Consider the following 23456-nt stretch of genomic DNA (forward strand, 5'->3'; position numbering starts at 1 on the left):
AAAAGCACGCGCTGAGCTGTCATTGGTCGGAAATGTTAGCGATTCGGCGCTCCCATTGGACGTAGGTGACCCTTTAAATGCATCGCTATGGCGACAATACAAGGGTCAAACTTTTTTTGGGAAATAAAAAAATAAAATTAAAAACTTACCATTTGGAATATTTAAAGATAATCTTTGATAAATGTATGAGTTTATTTTGAATTAATAAGTAGCTTCATATTCCTCAAAATATTCTTAATCTTATTCATGTCAGAGGTCAGAATTGTTTTCAAAATGGCGGCATCTTGCCAAATTTGGGCTCCGGAGTTGGTCTGTTTTGTTTGATTTTGGCGGGGTTTGATTGTAGAAAAGTCTGCCGCTTTATATGGTGCTAGTGTGATTCGTTGCAGATTTATTTGCAAGTTTAACTCTCCCAAAGGTTAGGGCAACTTTCCTTTTTGTACCGACTTCTGTTCTAAACTGTATTTTTGACACCTAAAACTTTGTGAAATATGCTTCGCTTCTAAGAAGAGCTGTTGATTTGTTTACCTTCGGTTATTTCTTTGCCAACAAGTACAACCAGCACCAATCCTATTGCTATTGTTGTTATCTACATTTGTATACATCCCTATCATAATTTTTCATAGCTGAATCTTTATGAAAGGAAAGCTATAGTATAAGCAAGGAGGTTTAACCCTTGGTATAAGCAACACTTGTTGACGAACGTGAACCACATGTATAATTTTCATTGTAGTAGTAGTTACTGGTAGTAAAGTGAATGCCATCTGCAAAAACATCGTACACAGACCAGTTGATAACACATAGAATGTATGTTCACGTCCAAAACTTATGAGAATTTTGACAGCGTTTACATATTTTGATCACAATAAAAATTAGTTTGCAGTGTCACTGTGACAGGTAGGTACAAAAAATTATGTCAATCATAACTATATGATAATCTGACTGAGTGATGGATAATGCAGGCATACTTGTAATTTGAGGCAAGCAATTTAATGAAATTATGCACAATGTTGTTCCAGGTTTTGCAATGACCTCACGGGTCTCGTTGACAAGGTCGCCGTGTGGCAAGGCGGCGTGTCTGGGATGTGCCGACCACACCGTCCACCACCGGGAGGCGCCGGTCAGACGGGCGGTCAAGCCCAGGATGTTCCTGTGCAATGAGAAGAACTGCAACAAACAGTTCTCCTCCATGGACAAGCTGGGGGCTCATCTGAGGGTTCACAACAAACCCAGCGTCTTCTACCCGTGAGTAAAAAGCAGTCATCCTCAATTGAGGTGAAACATGATGCTCTTTTAACTTAAGCTAGTGGTTGTGCAATGTGGCTTTGCCACGGCTAGCGTTTTTGACCAAACACACCAGGTCACCCCTACTCTTCTAATGTTCGCGGTGAACTCTTCAGCACGAACTTAAAATTGCCGCAAAACTTTGTGCCCACCTATGACTGTAGTGCTACTCAAGTGTTTCAAACACGAACTTAAAACCACCATGAACACTCCATTTTCTCCCTACCGCGAAATAAATCCATGCAAACTTGAATGGATTTACAGTACACTATAATGGTTACCCCCTAGATTCTTCATAGCCCGGTATCCAAACCTATTATAGCTGCAGCAAACAGAGTCTCTTTCGTCCTTTCTGCAAGAAAGAGACTTGGCAACGGTAGGTTCAGATTAGTCTTGGTACCATCCTCCGTTGTAACCACCATAGATTCTTTGTGCTTTTGATGCTCAACATAAAGCTCTGCTCTATATAATTAATGAGGACAAACTAAAATAAATAGCTGGAGAGAGAATTGAATCTCAGTGAAGATGCCATATGATATAACAACTGCTATTATGTTAAATTCTACTGAAGTCTAAATTATGTTGTCCTGCTTTTGAAGGAATATGGTTCTTTGATTGTTTGAAAGACAGATAGTCTTCAAGTGGAAGCCACTGTGACAAATAGCTGACCATGACCTCCTGACCTTGTCTAGACCTTGGTTGGGAGTTTAGTTATGAGCAGAGTCAATGGTCGGTTGCCTACTGAGTACTGGTCTTTAGTTTAAATGCCGTCTGTGCTTGATCAAAGTCATATTCGGCTACTTATAGTGATGAGAAGCAGTACTCCAGTCAGAAGCTCTGACTGAGGAAGGTGTCTGTCAGACACCGAAACGTCAGCAGGTGAGAGTTACTGGTTCTGTTAAAAGAATACTAGTATCCAACATCCTATGTTCTACCAACCTGATGAAATTATTTTTGGACAAAAGTCATAGTCTGCTTGGAAGTGATCAGAGAAGCGAACTGGACCTAGATAAAGATGGATTCCTGGCTACTCCCAGTCCCAAACCAAAGTGCCAACCTTGGTTGGGGTCAGTATAGCCAGGAGCAAAGTTGTGGGAATGTCCTGAATCTGTGACAAACAAAATTGGTTAATTCTTTGAAGCTATGTTTCAATGGAAGAGTGGAAGTTGATAGTTATCAGATACACTCATAGTAATACAGGGTGACTCCGGTCAGAATGTATATGTTGTCAAATTCAAGTTTTTTTCTCAGTTCTCTGGTTTCATTTTATCTTTGTACAAAATCTTTGAAAGGTCAGAAAACCAAGGACATTTGGTAAGACCTTGAAACAAGGTTAGGATTTTTACATGTAATTAACTTGTCATACAGAAGTGAAGTTGTAAATCTTTGCGTACAAATTCACTCCATTCTTCAATGCCATTGTCTGTTAACAGTTTGCATTTCATGATCATTAAGATGACTGTAACAGTGTAAGTGAGTTTCCCACTATTCAGCAGTGTTGATGCTGTTGACATGCACATTTATGCATGCTTTGTAGATTTCAGCAAAGCTTTCGACTCCGTTTGGCGAGCTGGTCTACTGTTCAAATTAAACAACCTTGGAATAGGAGGAAAGTTCTTAACGACCATAAAAAACATGTATTCAAAAACCACAAATTGCATTAAAACCGATCAACGTACCAGCTGACAGTTTACAAGCCTCTACAACATAGACTTTGTCAACATTGTAATTTAAATCGAGTAGAAGATGAGCATCATTTCGTCCTAGATTGTAAATTATACGATAGCGAAAGAAGTGTACTTTTTAACTTTATCAAAGAAAAATTCCCATATTTCGAACATCTTAATGCAGCAGACAAATTCATATTTTTATTACGCCTGGATAATCCTTGTATAAGAAATATTGTCTGTTCATACATTTACACATGTACAAAGAAGCGAGAAGAAGTCGACACAACGTACCAGCTGACAGTTTACAAGCCTCTACAACATAGACTTTGTCAACATTGTAACTTAAATCGAGTAGAAGATGAGCATCATTTCGTCCTAGATTGTAAATTATACGATAGCGAAAGAAGTGTACTTTTTAACTTTATCAAAGAAAAATTCCCATATTTCGAACTAGCTTAGTTTAATAATACGTTTGTCTACTCTATATGTTTACAGCTTATATTGTTGTATTTATGTCCTTGTATGTTCCATGTGCTAAGTTAGAAGACCTGTACCTAGCCCCTCGGGCCATGAATGCACAATAAAGGTCTTTCATTCATTATCTTGTGACAGACAGAGGGCGCTGCAGCTAATGTTTTTTTTTACAACATCGAATATTCCAAAAAAGTCAGATCCTTGCTGATAGTGACCATGCCTTATCACACCATATAGACCTAAGGGCAGGTCATTAACCCTATATTATAGACTAAACAATGAAATGTTTTGATATCCTGTTTTCTTCCGCAGTCATTTGACTTTGATTGTCTGTATGTGCTTTATTTTTAGCTTGTGGCATGTTATTATTTCATTAATATGCAAAATAAAGGAGAAAATTAGCATAAAAACAAGATACTAGTACCTTTGGCTTTGTTTTGGAAATGCAAACAGGACAGACATTTGACAGATATAGTGCCAGCAATTGAACAATAAAACTTTGTGAAACAAACAAAGGAGAAGACAACAAAGAGAGGTGTTGATGGGCTTTTCTCACATCCTTCCTCACCTGTTCACAGTAGCTTCTCACCTGGTGATTTGATTGAAACTAAAATGTGAGCACTGTTCCCCTATTGTTTCAAAGTGAGGAGTGAGGAGTAAAAGTTAGCAGGTCCCAATATTATGCTCTTGGGAAACGTACTGTAAATGCATTTAAGTTTGCATGGTTTTAATTTCGTGCTAAGGCAAAATGGAGTGTTCGCAGTGGTTTAAACTTCACGGCTGCGCTATAGTCACTTACTGCTACAGTATTGGACAAAAATGTTAGCGGTGGTTTTAAGTTTGCGGTGAAACACGAAAACTGTGAACATAAAACCACCGTGAACATTTCTGCATTTACAGTATTTTACACCTGTCCAATTTTCTCACGTGACTCAGGTGAAAATCAGTACCTAGCTTCAGTAAGGCCTAAGGGGCATTGTCTAGGATAGGTCGCATATGTAAAGCCACACCTCGAGCATGTTAAAGAACCCATCACACTTATCGATAAGATTAACCAAGGAGGTTTAAATAGGAAGGAGAGAGTTTAAAATTACTGCCTTTTGTCCTCAGTGGGCCGCAAGCGTCAAAACTGTAATTGACATAAACGTGTCAATTGCCCTGATTTCAATCGGCCAGCGCGGCACGCCAGCGATCTGTTCCATTGTTTAGTTGCAAATTGGAGCGCCCCTGGGATTAGGAGTTTTAGTGGAGGGACAGTCGTAAGTTCAATTTTAGCTATTTTGAGGAATTAATCTTTTAAGAAATCATGATCGGGAAAAAGTAGATAGCGGAGATGCAGATCGGAGAAAATTCAAGCACTGCAACTAACGTTAAAGCCTGTGGCCATTTTATTTCAACAGCCTTGAAACAAGGTTAATCTTCGTTACAACATCCACCCTACAAACTACATGGTCAAACAAAGCGCTGAACTAATACGTCTGCTACATTCTGCATGTAATATGCCAGTCTTTTTGTACAGATTCTGTGGCAAAGATCCTAGGTATAAGGGCATATATCTCGTTTCTTTTCGGCAGCTGTGAGAACAAAATTCGATACATTCTACCATGATTCTACCGATTCTACACACATATATCAGTACCTCATCGATCCTCCTTCGCCAGCAGAGAGGCGCAAAACACAGTTGAAGCCGAGAATTGTAGGCCCGATGCCAAAAAAATGGCCCCGATGCCGATTGTGAAAGTTTGACAAATTGAAATTTCACATCGTCAACCATCTAAAATATATATCGGCATATCCAGAATAAATCACATAATTTCTACAAAACGACAACATTTGAGGGCACGTTTCTGTTCTAAAATGTTCGATTCGAGCCTTGCAACACACAAAAAATGCTGTAACTCGCCCATTTTTCGTCGCACAACAGAGTTTCACGTATCAAAACATTCGCCAGTTCAACCGGCCGCCATTGCTGGCTACTGCGCAGCTCTAGTACGCACCCCAAATAAGGCAATCCTCGGAAACTGCAGGCATGTCCGCCTCAGCGCGGCGGCCCTCGGAGATTCTCGCCAGCCGTGACGTCATTTTCGGCTCATTTGCATCGGAACTGGCGGGAAAATTAGCGGCTCAGGGCGACACCAAAGCGGCGCCGCCGGGGCTGCCGGACAATGCGACTCAGCGGGATTTATTGGGGCAGGACAAAAGGCCGCGGTGGGTGTCAATAGGCGAACTCTCTCCTTCCTATTTAAACCTCCTTGGATTAACGTTTCTTCCTGGTATGAGTGGATCTAACCTTTCAGTCTGGTCTCACACAGAGCTTGTGTGAAGTGGTGTGTCTGTTATGCTAGCAAACAAACAAACAAACAAACAAAATTTGATGTTTCAGGAAACTTGTCAAAATCAGTGCAAAAGCAGATGTCATGTATACCATCTATTTTATGTGGCTCAACTCTAGCCTAGAGTCCAGCCTATTTAGCTTCCATCTGCTACCCAAGCTCCGCTGCGCTACCCAAGCTCCGCTGCAGCGGAGCTTGGGTAGCGGACGGAAGCTAAATAGGCTGGACTCCAGGCTAGCTCAACTCAGGTTTACGCCAACTACACACAACTACCATATAGATTTTATCTGCAGTAAATTTTATTGCACTTCTGGCAACTTCCAATCTTATTGATTTATTTATTTAACTTCCAATCTTGTATCCAGAAGGTTGATTTTGTGGGAAGACTAAGACCATTTAATCTGCACTTCTTCCACTAGCTGCTAGGGGCATACAATGACCAAGTCCTATCAAAGCCTGTGGCCAATGATCATTACAAGCTTTGCCCCTTATCAACAGTGCTGTATGACATAAGGTAAACAATTATTTTGTATTGTTCATACATCATTTCTTCTCTCTCTCTTTCTTCAGGTGTCCCAAGTGTACGTTTAAATGCAGTTCTCAGAAGAAGCTAGAATTTCACATCCACAACAAGCATGTCTTGGACCACGGGAAATGGAAAGGTGCAAGTAAGTAAACTGTCTTATAAAGCATTTCTCTCACTTTCCATCTCACTGAAGCGGGCAGGTGCTTGTTGGTGTCCTTAATTCGCATTTCAATAGACCTTAGCTGAAGTGTACACATTTTCTTTTGTTTTTCGGCAAGTTTTAAAGTAATCTTCTTGTAGTCGCTTGGTTGAGCTAAATTATCGTTGCTCATCGGTGGGCGCCAGGGCCAGCCTGCTGAGGGCAATAATCGCTGACTTCCTGGCTTATGTCGCGACTTTTCTCGAGAGAAAACCTAAATAAAGTGCGCACCCCGACTTTGGCCTTGACATGAAGCGCCATATTGAAAGTTGAAAAGTTAAAAAAGTGTGTCCTTTATTAGAATAAATACGGTATACGTGTTTATTTGAGAAGGTCAAAAGATATCTTCATGTGCATATATGCAGACAAATGTAGGTCTAAGTACAATATATATTCATGATTTCCCAAATTAAAACAAGGTATGATAAAATGTGAACTATATTTGTTGATGAAGGTTAGACATCCAGGTAATAAGATACACAATACAAAAGGTACTGGATAGATTTGTAGTTAGGAGGTACAAAGTATGGCAAGTTTTGGCAGCAAGCTATTTCATAACAATTCGAAGAAACTAGTCTATCTTAAACAAAGCACAAAATATACACTATTCTTTCTATATCAAAGCGTCTTTGATCTTTTGTGTCTACAAAATAGATCTTTCTTTCCATATCAAAGTGTTTCTGATCTTTTGCATCTACAAAATAGATAACAGATATTGCTTCAATATCAATGTTGTGTATATAGACATATCTAATGTATAAGATCAAAGGAACATTCTCTTTGGAAAGTGTTGTTGTTACATATTTTGTGTCAGATAATGTATTGCTGTTGTTGCTCCTAACATTGCTACAGGTAATGCCAAGAGAAAACCGTCTGCTCTGATTCTGTGGCATCACGTTGGTAACAGGTAAGTACACAAGCAACCGGCACCATCTTTTGAATGGGTTTGTTACAGGGCTATCTTCAGCTTTGAATTTTTTTCTGTCCCACTCATTGTTTTGGAGGGCATGCCGTTAATTTTTGTTGTTGAAGCTGTCATTTTAAGCTTACAAATATACATTTCCATCAATTTCATGTCATGAAGTTACGATTTTTTGGACAGACTGCGTTCATTTTTTCCTGTCCCAACAAGCAAATTTTGGGATGGGTCCTGGAGACAGCAGAACACAACACAACACAAAATAACAAGACAATACAATACCATACAATTTGATTTAAAAAACAAACAAATACAACACAGTACAGCACACAAAAACACAACACAATGCAGTGCAACCATCTTTTTTTTAGCCAATCCTGATATTTTTTTACTTTCACTTCGACAGTGAAATCCTCAGTAAAAGTCAATATAGACAAATGTTGTTTATTCCCATAGATACCAGTGTGGTCAGTGCCAGTTCAGTACAGTATCCAGACCAGCCATATCCGAGCATTGCAGAGACCACAGAGCAGGGTCTGCTGGAGTAGTAACTAAGGCAAAGCCAGTGAAACCTTCCAAGACAGGTATGTGTACTTCTAATGATACTGTACATTGATTTAAGTAGCCTCCTTTGCAGCCTTCTAGGAGAGCTGGCATTTAATTTTGGGGGGAGCGTTGATTCACGATTTTTGATATATAGGCCAGATTCTTATACAAAAAAAAGTAAAAGTGTCTGTGCCCTCAAAATCATGAATCAACGCTCCACCAAAAAATAAACACCAATGCCCCTAGAAGGCTGCAAAGGAGGCTAGATTAAAGTTTGCAGAGACTTAATTTTGCGATAGTAGGAGAAAGGAGATGTTTGTGGCGTCTCAAGTTTGCTGTTGAAAATAATGCAGTAATGCAATGCCAAATAGACCACATGTTTGCAGTGAGAGGGCACCATGAAAACCGTAACCATAAACCACTGTGAATATTTCATGTTTTATAGTACCAACTGTTTTGGCAAAGAACAACTCTGGGGAAAACTTGTAGCTAACTAGGAGCCCAGGAATTTGCCCTGGATTCCTATCACATGTTCGTAGCATTATGGGTCTACCTTGCTTAGGCCGAGGAAAACAAATGCTCTGTTTCCGGTTACCCGACCGACCCTTAGCAAAAATCTGCAGACCATAGCCTTTTTTTTGGATCGGGCACTGGCAAGAGATCTGAAATTTTACGATCTGGCATCTGAGTGATGAAATTAAAGTCTACTATTGAATTTGAAAATCATTTTGTTGTATTCTTTTTTTCAGTTCTTCCACAAAAGAGGCCACAAGTAAGGAAAAAGGCAGGCCAGAAGAATCCAGGAAAAAAGGAAGAATCAAAAGTTTCTGGAACAAAAAATCAGATGCGGAGGAGGTCCAAGAGGAAGATGTCCTAACTAAAATACTTACTTTGTTCACTCTATACTACTTAGTAATATGTAAATAGATATTGTACAGTATATGATAGATGAAACACTTATTCTATTAGGCCACAGTAAGTAAGTCTTTTGGATGACATTCTTGGCTGACTCTGAATTTTATGTGAGAAAACAACAACAAAAAACGAGATGGACAAAAATAATTGAATGCCTAAATTTTCTAAATAGAGACCATTAACTTGAAGGAAGCAACAAACATGGTTTCACAGCCAACAAGTCTTTCATTTCTGTATTCAAGAGTTGCAGAAAGTTACAATAGTGTGGTAGACTAGAATTCTCAACACCACCACACTAGCATTAATTCTAACGAATTAGTTCCATTTCTGCAACTACACTCATGGCTACCTGTCTACTATCACTTCTACAAGTACAATCAAGGAGGAGGGGAAAACAGTTTCTTGTATTTTTTTCTGAAATCAGGAGAAATTCATCATCAATGCAAGCAGATGTCATCTATAGAATTTGCTTGCAGTGGCCTTGATGGTATTTTGATAACCATGTCACAAATATGCATAGTATGTGATTGTTTGTTAGTTACTTGCCTATTTAACCACTAAACAGTGAAAACAATCTTTTGATTGTCCTTTTGTTCAACCTGAGTTATTACTTCATGTTTTCTAGATGTAGCTCAACAAATGTTATGGTAAATGCAGAAATGTTCACAGTGGTTTGATGTTTGCGGTTTTGGTGGTAAGCTCTTCGCCACAAACTGAAAACCACCACAAAATTTGTATTGCCCTCCTACCACCTTGTCTACTATTGTCTCAAAAGCGAACATAAATCCACCGCAAATACTCCATTTTCTCCCTACTGCGAAATTAAAACTACGCAAACTTAAATGCATTAACAGTAACACTTGTATTAGAACCTCTAGATTTTGAACTTGTAGATTTTGTAGTGACCCATTCTCTTTATATATAGTAACTTTATAGATCTATATATTAGAAAATGACCATGGTATAGCTATTTTTGTTCTTTGGTTTGTTTCTGTAAAAACGACAAAAAAGTGATGAGGTCTATTTGAGTTATGAATTCAAATTATAAGCCATAAAGATGAGAGCAGTGCTCTGGAACAAATGCTAGTATCATGATATTGATAATACCCTAAATTATGCAGTAGTACAACTGTAACTCAGGGACCAGGAGCTTCCATGACATAATCATATGCAATCTCTAACTTAAAGGTAATTTTGTGCAGCAAATAATTTGCTAGCCTAATCATGCCAATGATGCCACCAGCAAGTAGCTCCACATTCACAGACACTGGTGAATGACCTTGCCAATTTATTTACATGTACATGTACAGTATTACGCAATTTCAGGCTTGACTGATGATGAGCATGTAACACAGAAAGAGCATGTTTCAGGGATCTATTTGTGTCCGATGTTGTCTAACATTAGATTTTACACAATATCGTTATGTTGGTAGTTCATCAGTAGATGTGAGAACTGTGTCTACTAATGTTAGAGAGAATTCACACCATCAACTTCAAACTGGTAGTGGTAGTTTTCCTACTATGTATCAAAAACTTAAAGTACTTGTGACACCGTGACCAATGAGGTAAATAGTTCTCGTAGTCACTCCACATTTCAGGTACATGTATAGGGTGGGGCAAAGGATGTTCTTTCTGTACTGCAATAATTATTGAATATGTGCACAGCATGAATTTTTCAATGCCACTGTTTGGTAAAGACACTATTCTTGCATTATGTTGGTAATACAGCAGAAAATAATGTTTGGGGACAAAAAAAATAATGTACGAACATATCTACAAAAATCAGTGCATGTATGCCAGGCAATACACTTATAGTTGTAGCTGTGGTTTTGAGGAAAATAGAACTCAAGTTTAAGTTTGCAGATTGTTTGTGCATGTATACTGTATTTTTGTAATCTATAAAGTTAAATTTAGTACATGTACATGTAGATTGTTTAGATATGTATTTTTGTAATGAGAATTTGTGTGAAGTAGTCAAAAAAGCATCCTGCTTGGGTGTGTAGTCGCAGAAGTATAAGAATACAGTTCTTTAATCTTTTTAGTGAAACTTGGTAAAAAAAAGATCATACCATGTCAAGATGATCTGTACTTGTTACGAGTTTGTGCCAAAAATGGTTCAAAACACTTCCTTACTTCGGTGCTCATTATCGTGTAAAGAATGCCTACATTCATTAGTAGTTTCATTCGGTTGGTAAAACAATATGGATAACAAAAGTTCTTTGTACATAACCAAGTGTTATTTACCTAGCTGAGGTTTCTGTGACCGTCTGCCACCTTTCTCAGGGCAATACTTGCACTACTTGACACTGCAGCTAGGTGTCGCTGCTGCAGTGTGAAGCAGTCACTATTTCCTTGAGGAACAATTTGAACAAATCTTCCCCAACATGTGCAACATTCATATGGTGTATGCAAAAACCTAGGGCTTACCATTTTTAGAATACCATGTCGACTGCTTTGTTCGTACAATACTTGCATTGTATGCAAATCAACTGCTGGAGGTGGTAACAAGCAGATACATGTAGGTAGAAGTAGTGTCAGCCTTATAAGCCGCCTTGGTATCAGCAAGCTTAAGCCCCCCTCTCACTGGACCCGTGGCACGCTGGCGTCGTCGCTGTGGCCGATCAAATTGATTAAGCACTCAACGAATTTCTTTTGCCAAAAAAAAATCTTTGTGTGTTTTGTTGTCTTTTTGGTCATACTTGTACGTTTTGAATGATATTCCCTTTATAAAGTCAAGGGTAACAAATCCAGTTTAGGAGGCAGTGACGATGCCAGCGTGCGGCGTAAATGGAAATGATCTTAGAAGGACCCCAACTTTTTATTTATCAAGCAATATGATTATGAGAAAATTGGACTTAAAAAAGTGCATGTCAAGTTATTGAATGTTTTATATTAGTTTGTTTTTGCAGTTTATGAAGCAATATGATTATGAAAAGTGCATATAAAGCCATGACGTTTATCATAGTTTGTTTTTGTTGTTACTAGCTGATACTGTATATATAAACCACGTCTGTCTATCCTTCATAAACGTAAACCATAGTTTGTTATATATGTATTGCATTTGAATATTATGATAGAACTTTTGAGTCAGACCTTTTCTCATGTGCAAATGCCTTGCTTAATTTGTCTCAAATACATTTTGTTCATGTTCAAATGTAGAGCCAGAAAAATGTAGAGCCAGAAAAATGTGTTGGATAATACCATAGATATCAGACCAGCAAGAATTTTAGCCTCTACCAGACTTAACTACACTATATAATATATAGTATCGGGAGAATAATTTACCAGGGAAGTTTGGCCACCATAGGGGTTGAAACTTTCATTTGCCTGTAACGTTACATTTCCAAGGGGAAAATGTTACCCTTACCACAGGCTCAATCTTCTAGCAAATCATATCCTTGCCAAAAAGGTTTTATTCTATTGACCTTGTTTTTGCCGAATTCTGCCATCCATAAAATTTAGAAAGGTCTGGTGGAGGTTATGAAAATTTGTATCAAACCCATATGTGTTATACATACCAGTTTTAACCTCCTTGCTTCAACAGTATGTTTACAGACTTATGATGGTGCTAGATATTGTCACTGTGTGATGTTTCTATCAGTTTGGTGGAATAGCATATTACATGTACCTTTGTTACACTCATGCTTGAAACTTCAAGTGTATCTATACCTAGTAGTTGAAAGCCTCCGTATTCCAATAGTGCATTGCCAGAATTACCGGAGGCGATATATGGGTTCAATAATCCAGCCTATTCACTATGATTTTTAGAAGAGGTAGAAGCTAAAGTGAAAAAAAAGTTACAGGTGTAGCAGGCCAGAATGTACCCCTGGCCAGAACGTACCCAGGTATATTTTCCTGCCTGCTACACCTGGAGCATATGTATGCTGCCATTCTCTCATTGGTCAAACTGCTAATTGCCATTCTCTCATTGGTTGAATTGCTAATTGTGGTGGACAGTCAGGATCGGTGTATTGCATACTTTAATCAGATGCAATGAGCATTACAACTGTATTTGCTTTTTGATAGGTGTTGTACCTCATTACTTACTACTCAAGGGTAAAAGTGTATACGAACTGGAGTATTTTGTACAGATTGTTATGGTACAGTCCTCATGTGAATAGAGCCATGGATGATTAGCCTTCACAATAGCAGCCTTCCCATCTATTGTACTAGCCATATCTGTCTTCCATTGTTTGAGAGAAATGGAATTACTGTAAATGAATTTAATTTTGCTGGGATTTAATTTCACAGTGAGGGTAAATGGAGTGTCTGCTGTGGTTTTTAGTTTGTGATTAGAGTTACAAGAATATTCGTCAAACAATGACTTGAAAAGGTAGCTAGATACGTACCTCCAAATTTTCGATGTCAACTGTACATCTTGATCACGGAATGACCTAGTCTTGAGAGAACACGAGACTAGGACGAGGCTTGTGAAGATCGTCCTGCCTTCCCCGCCTTTCAGTTTGTGATTGAAACAACGTGATATGCAGGCAGAAGACAGAACGAGAATTTTCGTGGTGGTTTAATTTCGGGGTGAAGACCTAGAGGTTACCAAGAAAACCGTGAGCATTTAACCATTGCAAAGTTATAATGCATTTACAGTACTTCACCACAATCAGTCCATCCTGAGTCATTTCTATCGTCTAGCTCTGTTTTATTGTCAGCTGTTATTGGAGTGGAATGAAAATGGATAAAGGTAAAGGCTGTATTCGATAGAGTGCAGTTTTAACCTTTAGCACACTGAAGTAGCCGTTTGGCACCCCATTCTCTATTGGTTACAGAGTTAGGCAGCAGGGAGAAGGTTGAATAAGATGATTATCTGAGATTTCTAATTGTACCTTGCAGTCTTTGGTCTATTCAAGAAGGTTAACCTCCTTGGTCTATTCAAGGTTTCTTCTATTGGTTAACTCAGTTCTAAAGGAATAGAGTCATTGTGTTTCTTTTGAATCATAATGTAAATTCATCAATATTTAGGGGACTCAATTTTGCAGTAGAAGAGTAAGAGGGTTTTCGCCTTGTTTTAAGTTCATGGTTGAAGAAAAAGATGAACCATACTAGAGCTACAGTTATATATACATGGGAAATAGAAAGGCGCTGCATCATGAATCATGTAAGCGCACTGATGATCCTACAAATTAGTACAATAAAGTTATGATGAAAAGTTAGATATTGAAATAAAAATTTAAATAAAAATGAAACTAATAGACAATGAAATGTTATGTTTTCGACAGTAAAGCAACTTTTTGACAAAAATTACAGATCCTATTTCTTACAACTAGATGTGATTTTGAAGTCATGACACAACTCTGAAGTGCCCGCCTCGAATGTCAATGAAGCTGGCGGCGGAGTGATATTCCTCACAAATCAGTGATGTTCAGTGATGTCTTCATTTTTGTTACAAAACATATATCAAATGTTGTAAAACTATTCAATAAGTATAAAAACTTAAAGAAATTTTATTTTCCTATTTTCTTAGATATTTAATGACTCGATAAAAGTTCTTAATCGGCAGAGAGGGGGATCTTTTCTGTAATTAAGTGGGTAACTGTTTTGTTACGCGGAAGGAGGGGCACGTTTACATGTGTGAACAAGCTCTAAACATGGCGGCGCTTTTTTGGAGGCTTACGTGAAAGCTTAGGGACATTTTCCCACGCTTCGACACGATGTTACGGATTTTCTCTAGCTTCAGGAAGAATTTCTCAAAGTCCCAGAAGGACGAAGGCTGTTTTCGTCGCCGCATGTGGTTCAATCTCGTCAGGACTTCACGTGATACGGAAAAACGGTACGTGTTTTGGTGGAGGGGCGTTTTGGTGTGTGACTGTTTAGGTAGTGGGGAGGGGGGCACAGGTGACGAGGTCGTTTGTATAACACGATTTTATGATAACATAGCCGCAAAGATCGCTCACACTACCCAAACGATCTTCCTATAAGCCCTTATGCAAACTGCTAGTCCATCTATTTCATAACTGACTCCAAACGTACATCACATGTTGTCTAGATGTTGGTAGACTCAGTTCGGTCGTCCGAACATAATTTGCGGTCGTCTGATAGTTTGTCGGTTGTAAACCTGGACACGTGTTCGCAAAAATACACTTTTTTGAGCAAGCAAACTTTCCTCACATCTAAATCTTCGCTCTGTGGTCATCTGGGCTATATACTGACCCCGCCAGTGTGGCTTAGATTTTGCCAACAAGTTGCAACTACGTGTAGATAATTTTGTATCAAGAAAAATCAGACCAGACATGGATGGGATTTATTTTTCCAGTTCGAAATATTGCTTTATTTTTGTAACTTCAACGACTTCGACCTTCGCTAGCAGGCTCTGTTAGAAGTATTCCCTGCTAGGATTTGACGATGAGTGCACTTTTGAGTCTAAAACGGGACCTGAAAAGATCGATACACGGACGTTTGTATCGATTTGAACCGGCTGTCGTGTCGTCTCAGACAGGACAAAAATGAAAAGGTTTATAATGACCGTCGTTTCTTTGTGTAGCATTGCAAAGTTTTATTTCATTATTTCTCTAACAATTCGTACATCCTACATGTCCGGCAAAATGTAGTATTTTCTGGAACAATTATTCTTTCTCGAGGAAGATTTCTTTTGTTTTGTAAATAATGTCTGGAGTGCGTACACAGACAAGTCTGGCTTGTAATTATGTCAATTGTCATGCAAATTTGTGGTTACCTGTAAAGGGCATTGTAGTAGGTTCACAGCCGAAAGGAAGGTGTTAAAATTTTCAAGTTACAATGTGATTGTTGTCAATTTATGGCTTAATAAGTTGATAGCAATTGTATTTTTGTTGTCTATTAATTCATTAGTCCCCAAAGTTTTGTACATGTACATGATAAACAGAAATGTATTTGTTGCAAGTCAGTGAAATTGTACATTAAACATTTTACATCTAAGCACTTTATTTTTTGAAATGTTATTGTTTACTGTAAATTGTGAAATATTCGCTTTGATTTTTTTATGTTAACAGTTTAGAAGTCACTGCAAATTCATCACAGTGTAAACATATATTCTGTCTTGTATTTCATTGCTAATGCATCAATATTTAGGGTGGTCCCTTCAGTTAACTGATTAACTGATTTTCAAGGGAGCCCTAACTACTGTTAAAATAATCGCAAACTTAAGACACCACAAATTCCTCCGAGTCCTAACACGAAGTTAAGCTCGCACAAACTTAAATGAATTTATAGTAACTGGTAAGCCCCCCCCCCCAAATAATTATCCAACAAATGGCAAGCATCCCTTTGAAATTATTCTATGGGACAAAACAGTTGCATTCTTTCACAGTATACTAAACGAAAAGCTGTGTGTTGCAATGGAAGAACAAAGCAGATATTGATAATTATTTAATGGACAGATTATCAGTATTTTTTTCTTTATGTAAGTTCATATTTCAGAAGAAATAGACATCAACAGGATTATATGAACTTATCTGTTTATGAATCTCAGGGAAGGGTCAAATGTCATGTTGACATAGACTGTTGCCAATACAAAAACTTGCTGTCATCTTGTATTGTGATATTATGGGAGTGAAAAAGATTCTTTGATGCAGCATTTCCATAATCAATATTAAGAAAGGGTACCTGTATAGTATTGATAAGGAAGTCCAAATTTTTGGAGTTGCTTCTCCGATGAACTATGATAATGATATTGATAGTGTAAAATGGGGAAATGTCCGGTTGGTTTTATCATTTATGTTCATGTTTTTTACAGTGACCTCTTCATCATGGGCTTAAAACCACAGCAAAAAATCCTGCATGGCAGTTTCGACTATAAACTCAAAACTACAGCTAACACTCTATTTTTCTCTATCGCAAAATTAAATCCCCGCAAATATTTCCCCCTTCACAGTACAACTACTCCGTGACATAATGTACAGAGACTTTCAATGTAGGACTAGAAGGAGGAAGGGAGCATTAGCAGCGGATGAAACAGCCAGTAACTGAGTTAAGCAATTTGCAAGACAGCAGATATTACCATTGTTATGAGTTCACAGTTAGAGGCAACTGGAAAAAAAACAACTGTACATGAAACCATTGCAATTATTTCATGATTTACGATTAGATTTTCTGTTTTTGTCCCTGCAGCCTATAGTCCTTATGCTCCAAGTAAAGGTTTCGGTGGGGAAGGGGGGCTAGAAAGGCTGAAACCTCTCCTTGGAGAATATAATGTAGTCCAGAGAGAGCATGGTTAGTGCCACCTTGTACCAAGTACACTGTTCTCAAGAAGAGTGTGGGGGTAAAGGAGGGCATCAGATTCAGACAGTAAATATTTGGAGATGTTTCACGTCCCAAAACAGGGCCTAGGGTGGTTATTTTGGAACATCTCTTGGCCAAGGACAATTTTGTCATGAGCTGGAGGTGATTTAACCATTTTAGATCCTGCTACTACTATAATCAGCTGTACAATTGGATGCCTCTGTAAACTGTAAAGGACTCAAAGTCAATTTTTGTGCCAGTGCACTGTGCAGGTTAGGTGCAGGTAGATATCAGATTATACATACTGTAATTGCATTTAAGTTCGCATGGTTTTTATTTAGCGGAAAGGCGAAAAGGAAGTCTTTGCGGTGGTTTTAAGTTTACGGCTGCGCTATAGATTAGTTATTCTCCAAGCAGAGGCTTCGATCGAGAGGGGTAGTTTTGTCCGGGATTTTAACGTTCCTCTCCTCTCGAGAGAAACGTTAAAATCCCGGACAAAACTACCCCTCTGGATCGAAGCCTCTGCTTGGAGAATATAGATTAGTCACATACTGCTACGGTATTGGAAAAAAATGTTTGCAGTGGTTTTAAATTCACAGTGAAACGGTCGCCGCAAGAACCGCGAACATAAAACCACCGTGAACATTTCTGCATTTTCAAAACTTGCACAACTCAAATTCAACTGTAGGTGGTCATTTTCAAGCCCTATACTATCAATTTCATAAGCTGTTATAATGAACTAATGAGCTTGTCCCTACATGACTTGGATCTGTTCCAGATGTTTACATTGGTTGTAGTTAATTGATTGATTGATTGACAGCTAGAGTCCATCTTGATGGAGTAACAAGGACCCCAGAGGTCACACAGAGGGTACCACCATGGCTCAGTGACCCTATGGAATCCATCTGTTGTATGAATCACTCAACACGATTGGCTGACAAGACTACTGTAATTCTTGATTTTAGCTGCTAAAACGGTCACTGGTCAACTGCTAAAATTTCATAATTGTAAATGTTTGATTAGGCCACACCAACTTAATCTTATGGATGACATCCGCGCGCGCATTGATTTTCGCCTGTTGTCAAAAAAAAAAAAAAAAAAAAAATCACCTCCTCCAAGGCTACATGGAACTCCGGAACTTGCTGACTTAGATTGCCGCAAAAGGCTAGCATTGTGCCGGCTTATCGGAAAACTGGGGCGTATTTGTGAATTGGTATGCCATCGATGTTGGCTAGGGGGATTTTGCGTTTGCACAGTTGTACGAGAGGATCGCGGCGGCCAGCGAGTATCGCCCAGACAATTTCAAACACGACCTATCCAGAGTGGCTCTCACACGTTTCTTTTGCAATAATGAGAGACATGGGAGAGGAATTGAGGGATTGGCAGAGGTCTCGCATTGAGATTTGTGAGCGTAAACCATGGAATGCTTAATATGGAGTTCAATGCCATGTATGTTGAAACTGCCCTTAGGGGTGTATATGAGTATTCTCATCACAGTCATATATTATCCACAGTCCTTGGAGCCAAATACGTTCGTATAGTATCCTTCTTTGGTCGTTCTTGTCAATATATTAAAAATCAATCACTTGCGCTGAGTCTTCTATGATGAACAAGACAACCTACATGTACCTCCTACAAATAAACTGTGTTCTGTGGTTCAATTCGCAATACCAGCTTTGTACTAGTAGTCCTGTGGTTTAGCAGCATTTTTTTTTGCTGGATTTTCTTTTTTTTTCGCCCGCGCGCATTAGTTTTGGGGTCTCCAGAGGATGTCATCCATAAAATCAAGTTGGTGTGGCCTTACTAATATTTGAGACATTTATGTTTGTTTCCACCACTGAAATTAAATGCCGTGAACTGCTCCCTTCCCCCAAAAAGCTAAAATTACCAACCACAATTTTTGCTTTCGTTTCTGTGTTTGGGATACTAGTATAATTCTTTGCCCATGACATTGTGATAAATGATATGTTATCGGTTACATTGTTACAGTGAAATTGTAGCCAGAATTTTACCAGAAATGAGTATCTAACTTTTGGATATTGTCAAATACAACTTACAACACCAACTTGAAATGTAGCCTAGTTACTGTAGATCTTGTCATGTTTGTGGTGGTTTTATCCTCACCTTGACCTCTCCGACGCAAAATCATGACACCAGAAATTCGTGTTTCCACCGTATTACTAGTATAATATAGAATTCGCTTCAACTACAAACTTGAACTTGAAGTTTCGCAAAAACCTTCTTTCCCGTTGAAATGAAGTCCTCATGAAAATAAATGGATTTACAGTAATCAGGCCATAGCACTTGGAATATATGGAAGATGCTCGTCAATATCAGTAAAAGATAAACAGATAAACTTGAGTTGTCATATTTTACTTTCAAGGTTCCTATAGAAGGTCTTATTGTCCTGGGCTCAATACCTACCTTGCATTATACAAATAGGTACAGTTTTGATGATCAATCCCCCCAATTCAGAGATACACTAGACCCCATACAGGGGTATGTAGCAATTATATATGGAACAGACAGTGACGTCAAGACACACACAGTTCAATACAACCTTGCATTACCTTTGCAATCCAACGAATGCATCAGGAAAAATATAAGAAAGCTGTTAAAATATGTGAAACTGTGTTTACATCGTAACACATGTATATGGTCTCTTGATACATAAATGGTTGTCCCCTGTACCTATATAGATCAGTCCGTGTATAAGGCATTGCCGCATGGATTATCTAGGTCAGACATAGCAAATTGAACTGTGCTAGTCTGAAGGTCAAATGCAAGGGTGGTTGGTTTCCAATTTCCTTGTGTCTGTAATAGAGTTGCGCTTGTGTACATGTCTGTGTCTGGGTCATAACCAATGGAGAAAGTCAAAGGATTGAAAGGTGTATTTCCTATCTTTTTTTCCTATCTTTTCAGTGTAGATAGTTTTGTTAGTGTATTATATATACAGCATAGACATGTAGTCTCGTAAACGCATGCAAATTGTAGTATGTGCCAGAGGAATGTAGAGTAGACAACACGGTCTAAATCGTCATTGACAGAAACATTGTAGAATTTACAGGGTACACTCAAAGCAGAAAAATCTCTACGTATTTTACGTCAGCTTTTTTGATACTCGGGAGAAGCAATGGTGAAAAAAAAAATTCTGACGTTTGCAGTCAAAGAAATATTTTTGGCCACCCCTAATTCTAGAATGGTCTGTTCTAGTTGTTGTATAAGCTGATATCTTTATCGTGTATGATGTCTTATTATATTTCTACAGAGCTGTTGGAGTACACTTTGTAAGGTATGGTGGATAGATTATAAAGTGTGTGTTGTATGTGTGAACAGTGGTGTTGACATTCCTGGGGTCCAGCCATGCTAACAACAAGCCATGGTTGTCCTGTCGTGGGAACTGGACCCCCAGGCAACATGACCCACTTCTTTAAACAATTAGAACTTGTCTGATGAAGAAACCACCTGCATGTCCTGGATTGGCTTATCCTGTTTCAAAGTCTGCACCTAAAATGCCCCTGCAGTTCCAAAGGAAGCTGCTAGGGGGCCCAAACTACTTCTCACCAAGCATGAGAGCTACGGTATCTATCAACTAAAAAGCATGACCATAGCTTATCCAGAACACAAGATCTTGTTGTTGCATTACCTTTAGAGTGGAATGTTGGTTATGATGTGTACTATGACTGTAAACGTGTTGTTGTGAATGTGGGTGTACCAGTAATATAGGTAAAACGCCCTTGTTTTTTTTCTGTGTACGCAAAATCTGTGTGTGAAAAAGTTTTGCTCGAAAGTAGACAGATTAAATAGAACGCTCGCAAGACGGAAGAACATACGATAAAGCAAATACTGAAATAGGGAGAGGGAATTCTGATTGTAACGTTTGACAGATTTGCCTGTACATGGATATGAAAAATAATACACATTAAGATAAAGTCTATTTTTATGGAATGAAATTTGAAGTCAGTAAGTTAACATTTTAGCTTTGTTTGCAAAAATCAACAAATGGTACCGTATCAGACATTTCTGAAAAGCTAAAATTTTTAATGATATATCAACAAAATTCATCAAGATATTTGGACTAGTAACTTTATTTTATGTTAGCAACTTAGCTGCTTAGCCTGAAGAATATTGTAGTGACCTGATTAACTATTGTGTTACATGAAATTTGGACTAATGAAAATTGAAGCAGTGTAACAATCCTGACGTTCAAAAGCAGCAAGGCTAGGTACACATACGCATGGACTTGTGAAGATTCTCTGAATGTGAGTTTTCCAAGGTTGTCACATGGTATATCATGAGTGGGCGTGCTAAGTCAACAAGTTGTTTGAGAAAGATGCCTGGCCCTAGGGAGGGTCTAGATCTGTTTGAGGTTCGTCATTCTCTGAGTGGATTAACTAGGATAGAGATAATTAGGTCATGATGATACCGTAGATTCACCTAGGTTAGCAGGGAACTAGTTTCGTAGAAGAGGGGCAAAAGAGAGCATTCCTTGTGTTTAAAATTTTGGGAGGAAACACAGTGCGTTGTGATGATTTCATATTATTGAAGTCACTGGGAGAACCAAGGAGGTAAACTGAGAACATAAAACAAATGCAAAGATTTTCAAATTTCTAGTATGTACATGTAGTACATACATAATGTCATTACCTTCGCCGAGAAGGTTATGCAGAGGGTAGCGTTTGTATGTATGTATGTTTGTAACCAACAGCATAACTCGAGAAGGCTTGGATTTATTGTCTTGATATTTGGTAGGTGGGTAGGTCTTGATGAGACTAGGAAATGATTAGATTTTGGGTCCCCTAGCGGCTTGTTACGGTACTGCAGCAGAACTTCCTTTTTCGATATCTCGTGTTCTGGACAAGCTATGGAACTGATTTTTGAGTGGTAGATAGCTCTTTGGACAGAGAGTGAGTGGTATAGGTTTTGGGCCCCTAGCGGCTTTTTTGGAACTGCAGGAGCAGGTTTTGGTTCAGACTTTGAAAGGGAATAACTCAAGAAGAGCTTGATGGATGGTTATGATTTTTGGTAAGGCCACAGCAAGTAAATTTTATGGATGACATCCTCCGCAGACTCCAAAATTAATGAGATAGGGCGAAAAAAAAACAAGGCGGGTAAAAAAAAAACAAGATTCCTATATTTTCAAATTTTGAGATCATGAATCTTGTTAAACAAGACTTGTGGCAACGAAATATGATATCACGACCTTTTGTTCCTGTATTCAACCAATGACGTTTCATATATAATATAAGACCACCTTGATTCAACAGTAAACATGTCATACCATCATGGGCATTCATATGCAATGGAACACCTGGGCAGCAACTATATTCAACTGGGTATTCATATGGAACACTGTGTCAACACATGCCATCAAATGCGAGCAATTAAGCCTCAACGTTGCTGGATCATATCAAGCAATTGCACAACACAGAGCCTTTGAGGACATATCATCGGAGGGCAATGAAATTTCGATTTTGTTAGTAGTTCACTTCATTCAAGAACAGCACATCAGATTACACGTTGTTGATAATAATGGCACAGAAATTACACACTATATTACAAGTTTGGCATAAGGGATGCACAGTGTCTTCCTGTAAGTTGGTGACGACGAGCAATCTTGTTACAGCTTGCATACACAATAATTGTACAAAACACTTGTACGGAGTTTTCACAATTCTTACATTTTCAAATGCCTTTTATGGCATCTAGAACGTTTTTGCGAGAACTGACTGTAGTTTGCGACAAATTGTATCATTTTCGGTATGTTGACCATTGCCGAAGGGTAAAAAAAAATCTTGTTTTTTTTTTCAAAATCAGGCGAAAATTAATGAGCGCGCTGATGTCATCCATAAAATTTACTTGCTGTGGCCTAAGTAGATAGCTTGAGTGATGATGTACATGATTAAATACTTATTATGTAAATCAGTATCTAATTTGCATAATTAATGAGGAAAGTTTATATATTCGCCAAATTCCACCATAGGACTCTCAAACATGTGACATACCTAACTGAAGAAGAGAGAAATATTAATAGATATCAATTATGCAAATGAAGACCTCATTTGCATAATTAATGAGAAAATACTGTAACTCAAGATGGGCTTGATGGATGTTTATTATTCTGGTATGTAGATAGCTTACGTGATGCTTTGAATGATTGGACGATAATTATGCAAATCAGATTTTAATTTGCATAATTAATGAGACAATTTTAAAAACCCGTTGTGTTCCATGATATGACTATTGAAATATGTGACATTTGTTATTAAGGAATTTTGATACATAGAAAATATACAAATGAAGGCCTAATTTGCATAATTAATGACAAACTACTATAATTCCATACAGGTAAATGATGGCAATTTCATACTTTTGTCATTTG

At 38.3% G+C, this 23456-nt stretch overlaps 2 protein-coding genes across 8 annotated transcripts in view; both read left to right on the forward strand.

The window, feature by feature from the left end:
* Positions 1-264: 264 nt before the first annotated feature.
* On the forward strand, positions 265-13127 carry LOC136428558 (zinc finger protein 416-like). The gene is made up of 6 exons (XM_066418163.1): positions 265-309; positions 1020-1245; positions 6332-6429; positions 7339-7393; positions 7862-7989; positions 8701-13127. Exons 2-6 carry the CDS (start codon positions 1028-1030, stop codon positions 8826-8828), a joined length of 627 nt encoding a protein of 208 aa, XP_066274260.1. The 5' UTR covers positions 265-309; positions 1020-1027; the 3' UTR covers positions 8829-13127.
* A 1308-nt stretch (positions 13128-14435) lies between these two features.
* LOC136428559 (C-myc promoter-binding protein-like) overlaps positions 14436-23456 on the forward strand; it is a 47224-nt gene continuing 38203 nt past the window's right edge. For all 7 annotated transcript variants that reach the window (XM_066418164.1, XM_066418166.1, XM_066418170.1 and 4 more), the window contains exon 1: positions 14436-14648. The gene's annotated coding sequence lies outside the window, so the exon portion shown is untranslated. The remainder of the gene's footprint in view (positions 14649-23456) is intronic.

The sequence above is a fragment of the Branchiostoma lanceolatum genome, chromosome 2, assembly GCF_035083965.1.
Source record: "Branchiostoma lanceolatum isolate klBraLanc5 chromosome 2, klBraLanc5.hap2, whole genome shotgun sequence".
Classification (NCBI taxonomy): domain Eukaryota; kingdom Metazoa; phylum Chordata; class Leptocardii; order Amphioxiformes; family Branchiostomatidae; genus Branchiostoma; species Branchiostoma lanceolatum.

Excerpts from the sequence above, each read along its gene's own strand:
- LOC136428558 (XM_066418163.1), top strand. The coding sequence starts at position 1,028 with ATGACCTCACGGGTCTCGTTGACAAGGTCGCCGTGTGGCAAGGCGGCG. Across the intron at positions 6,430-7,338 it reads CGGGAAATGGAAAGGTGCAA|GTAATGCCAAGAGAAAACCG; the intron begins GTAAGTAAACTG and ends ACATTGCTACAG. Across the intron at positions 7,990-8,700 it reads AGTGAAACCTTCCAAGACAG|TTCTTCCACAAAAGAGGCCA; the intron begins GTATGTGTACTT and ends TCTTTTTTTCAG.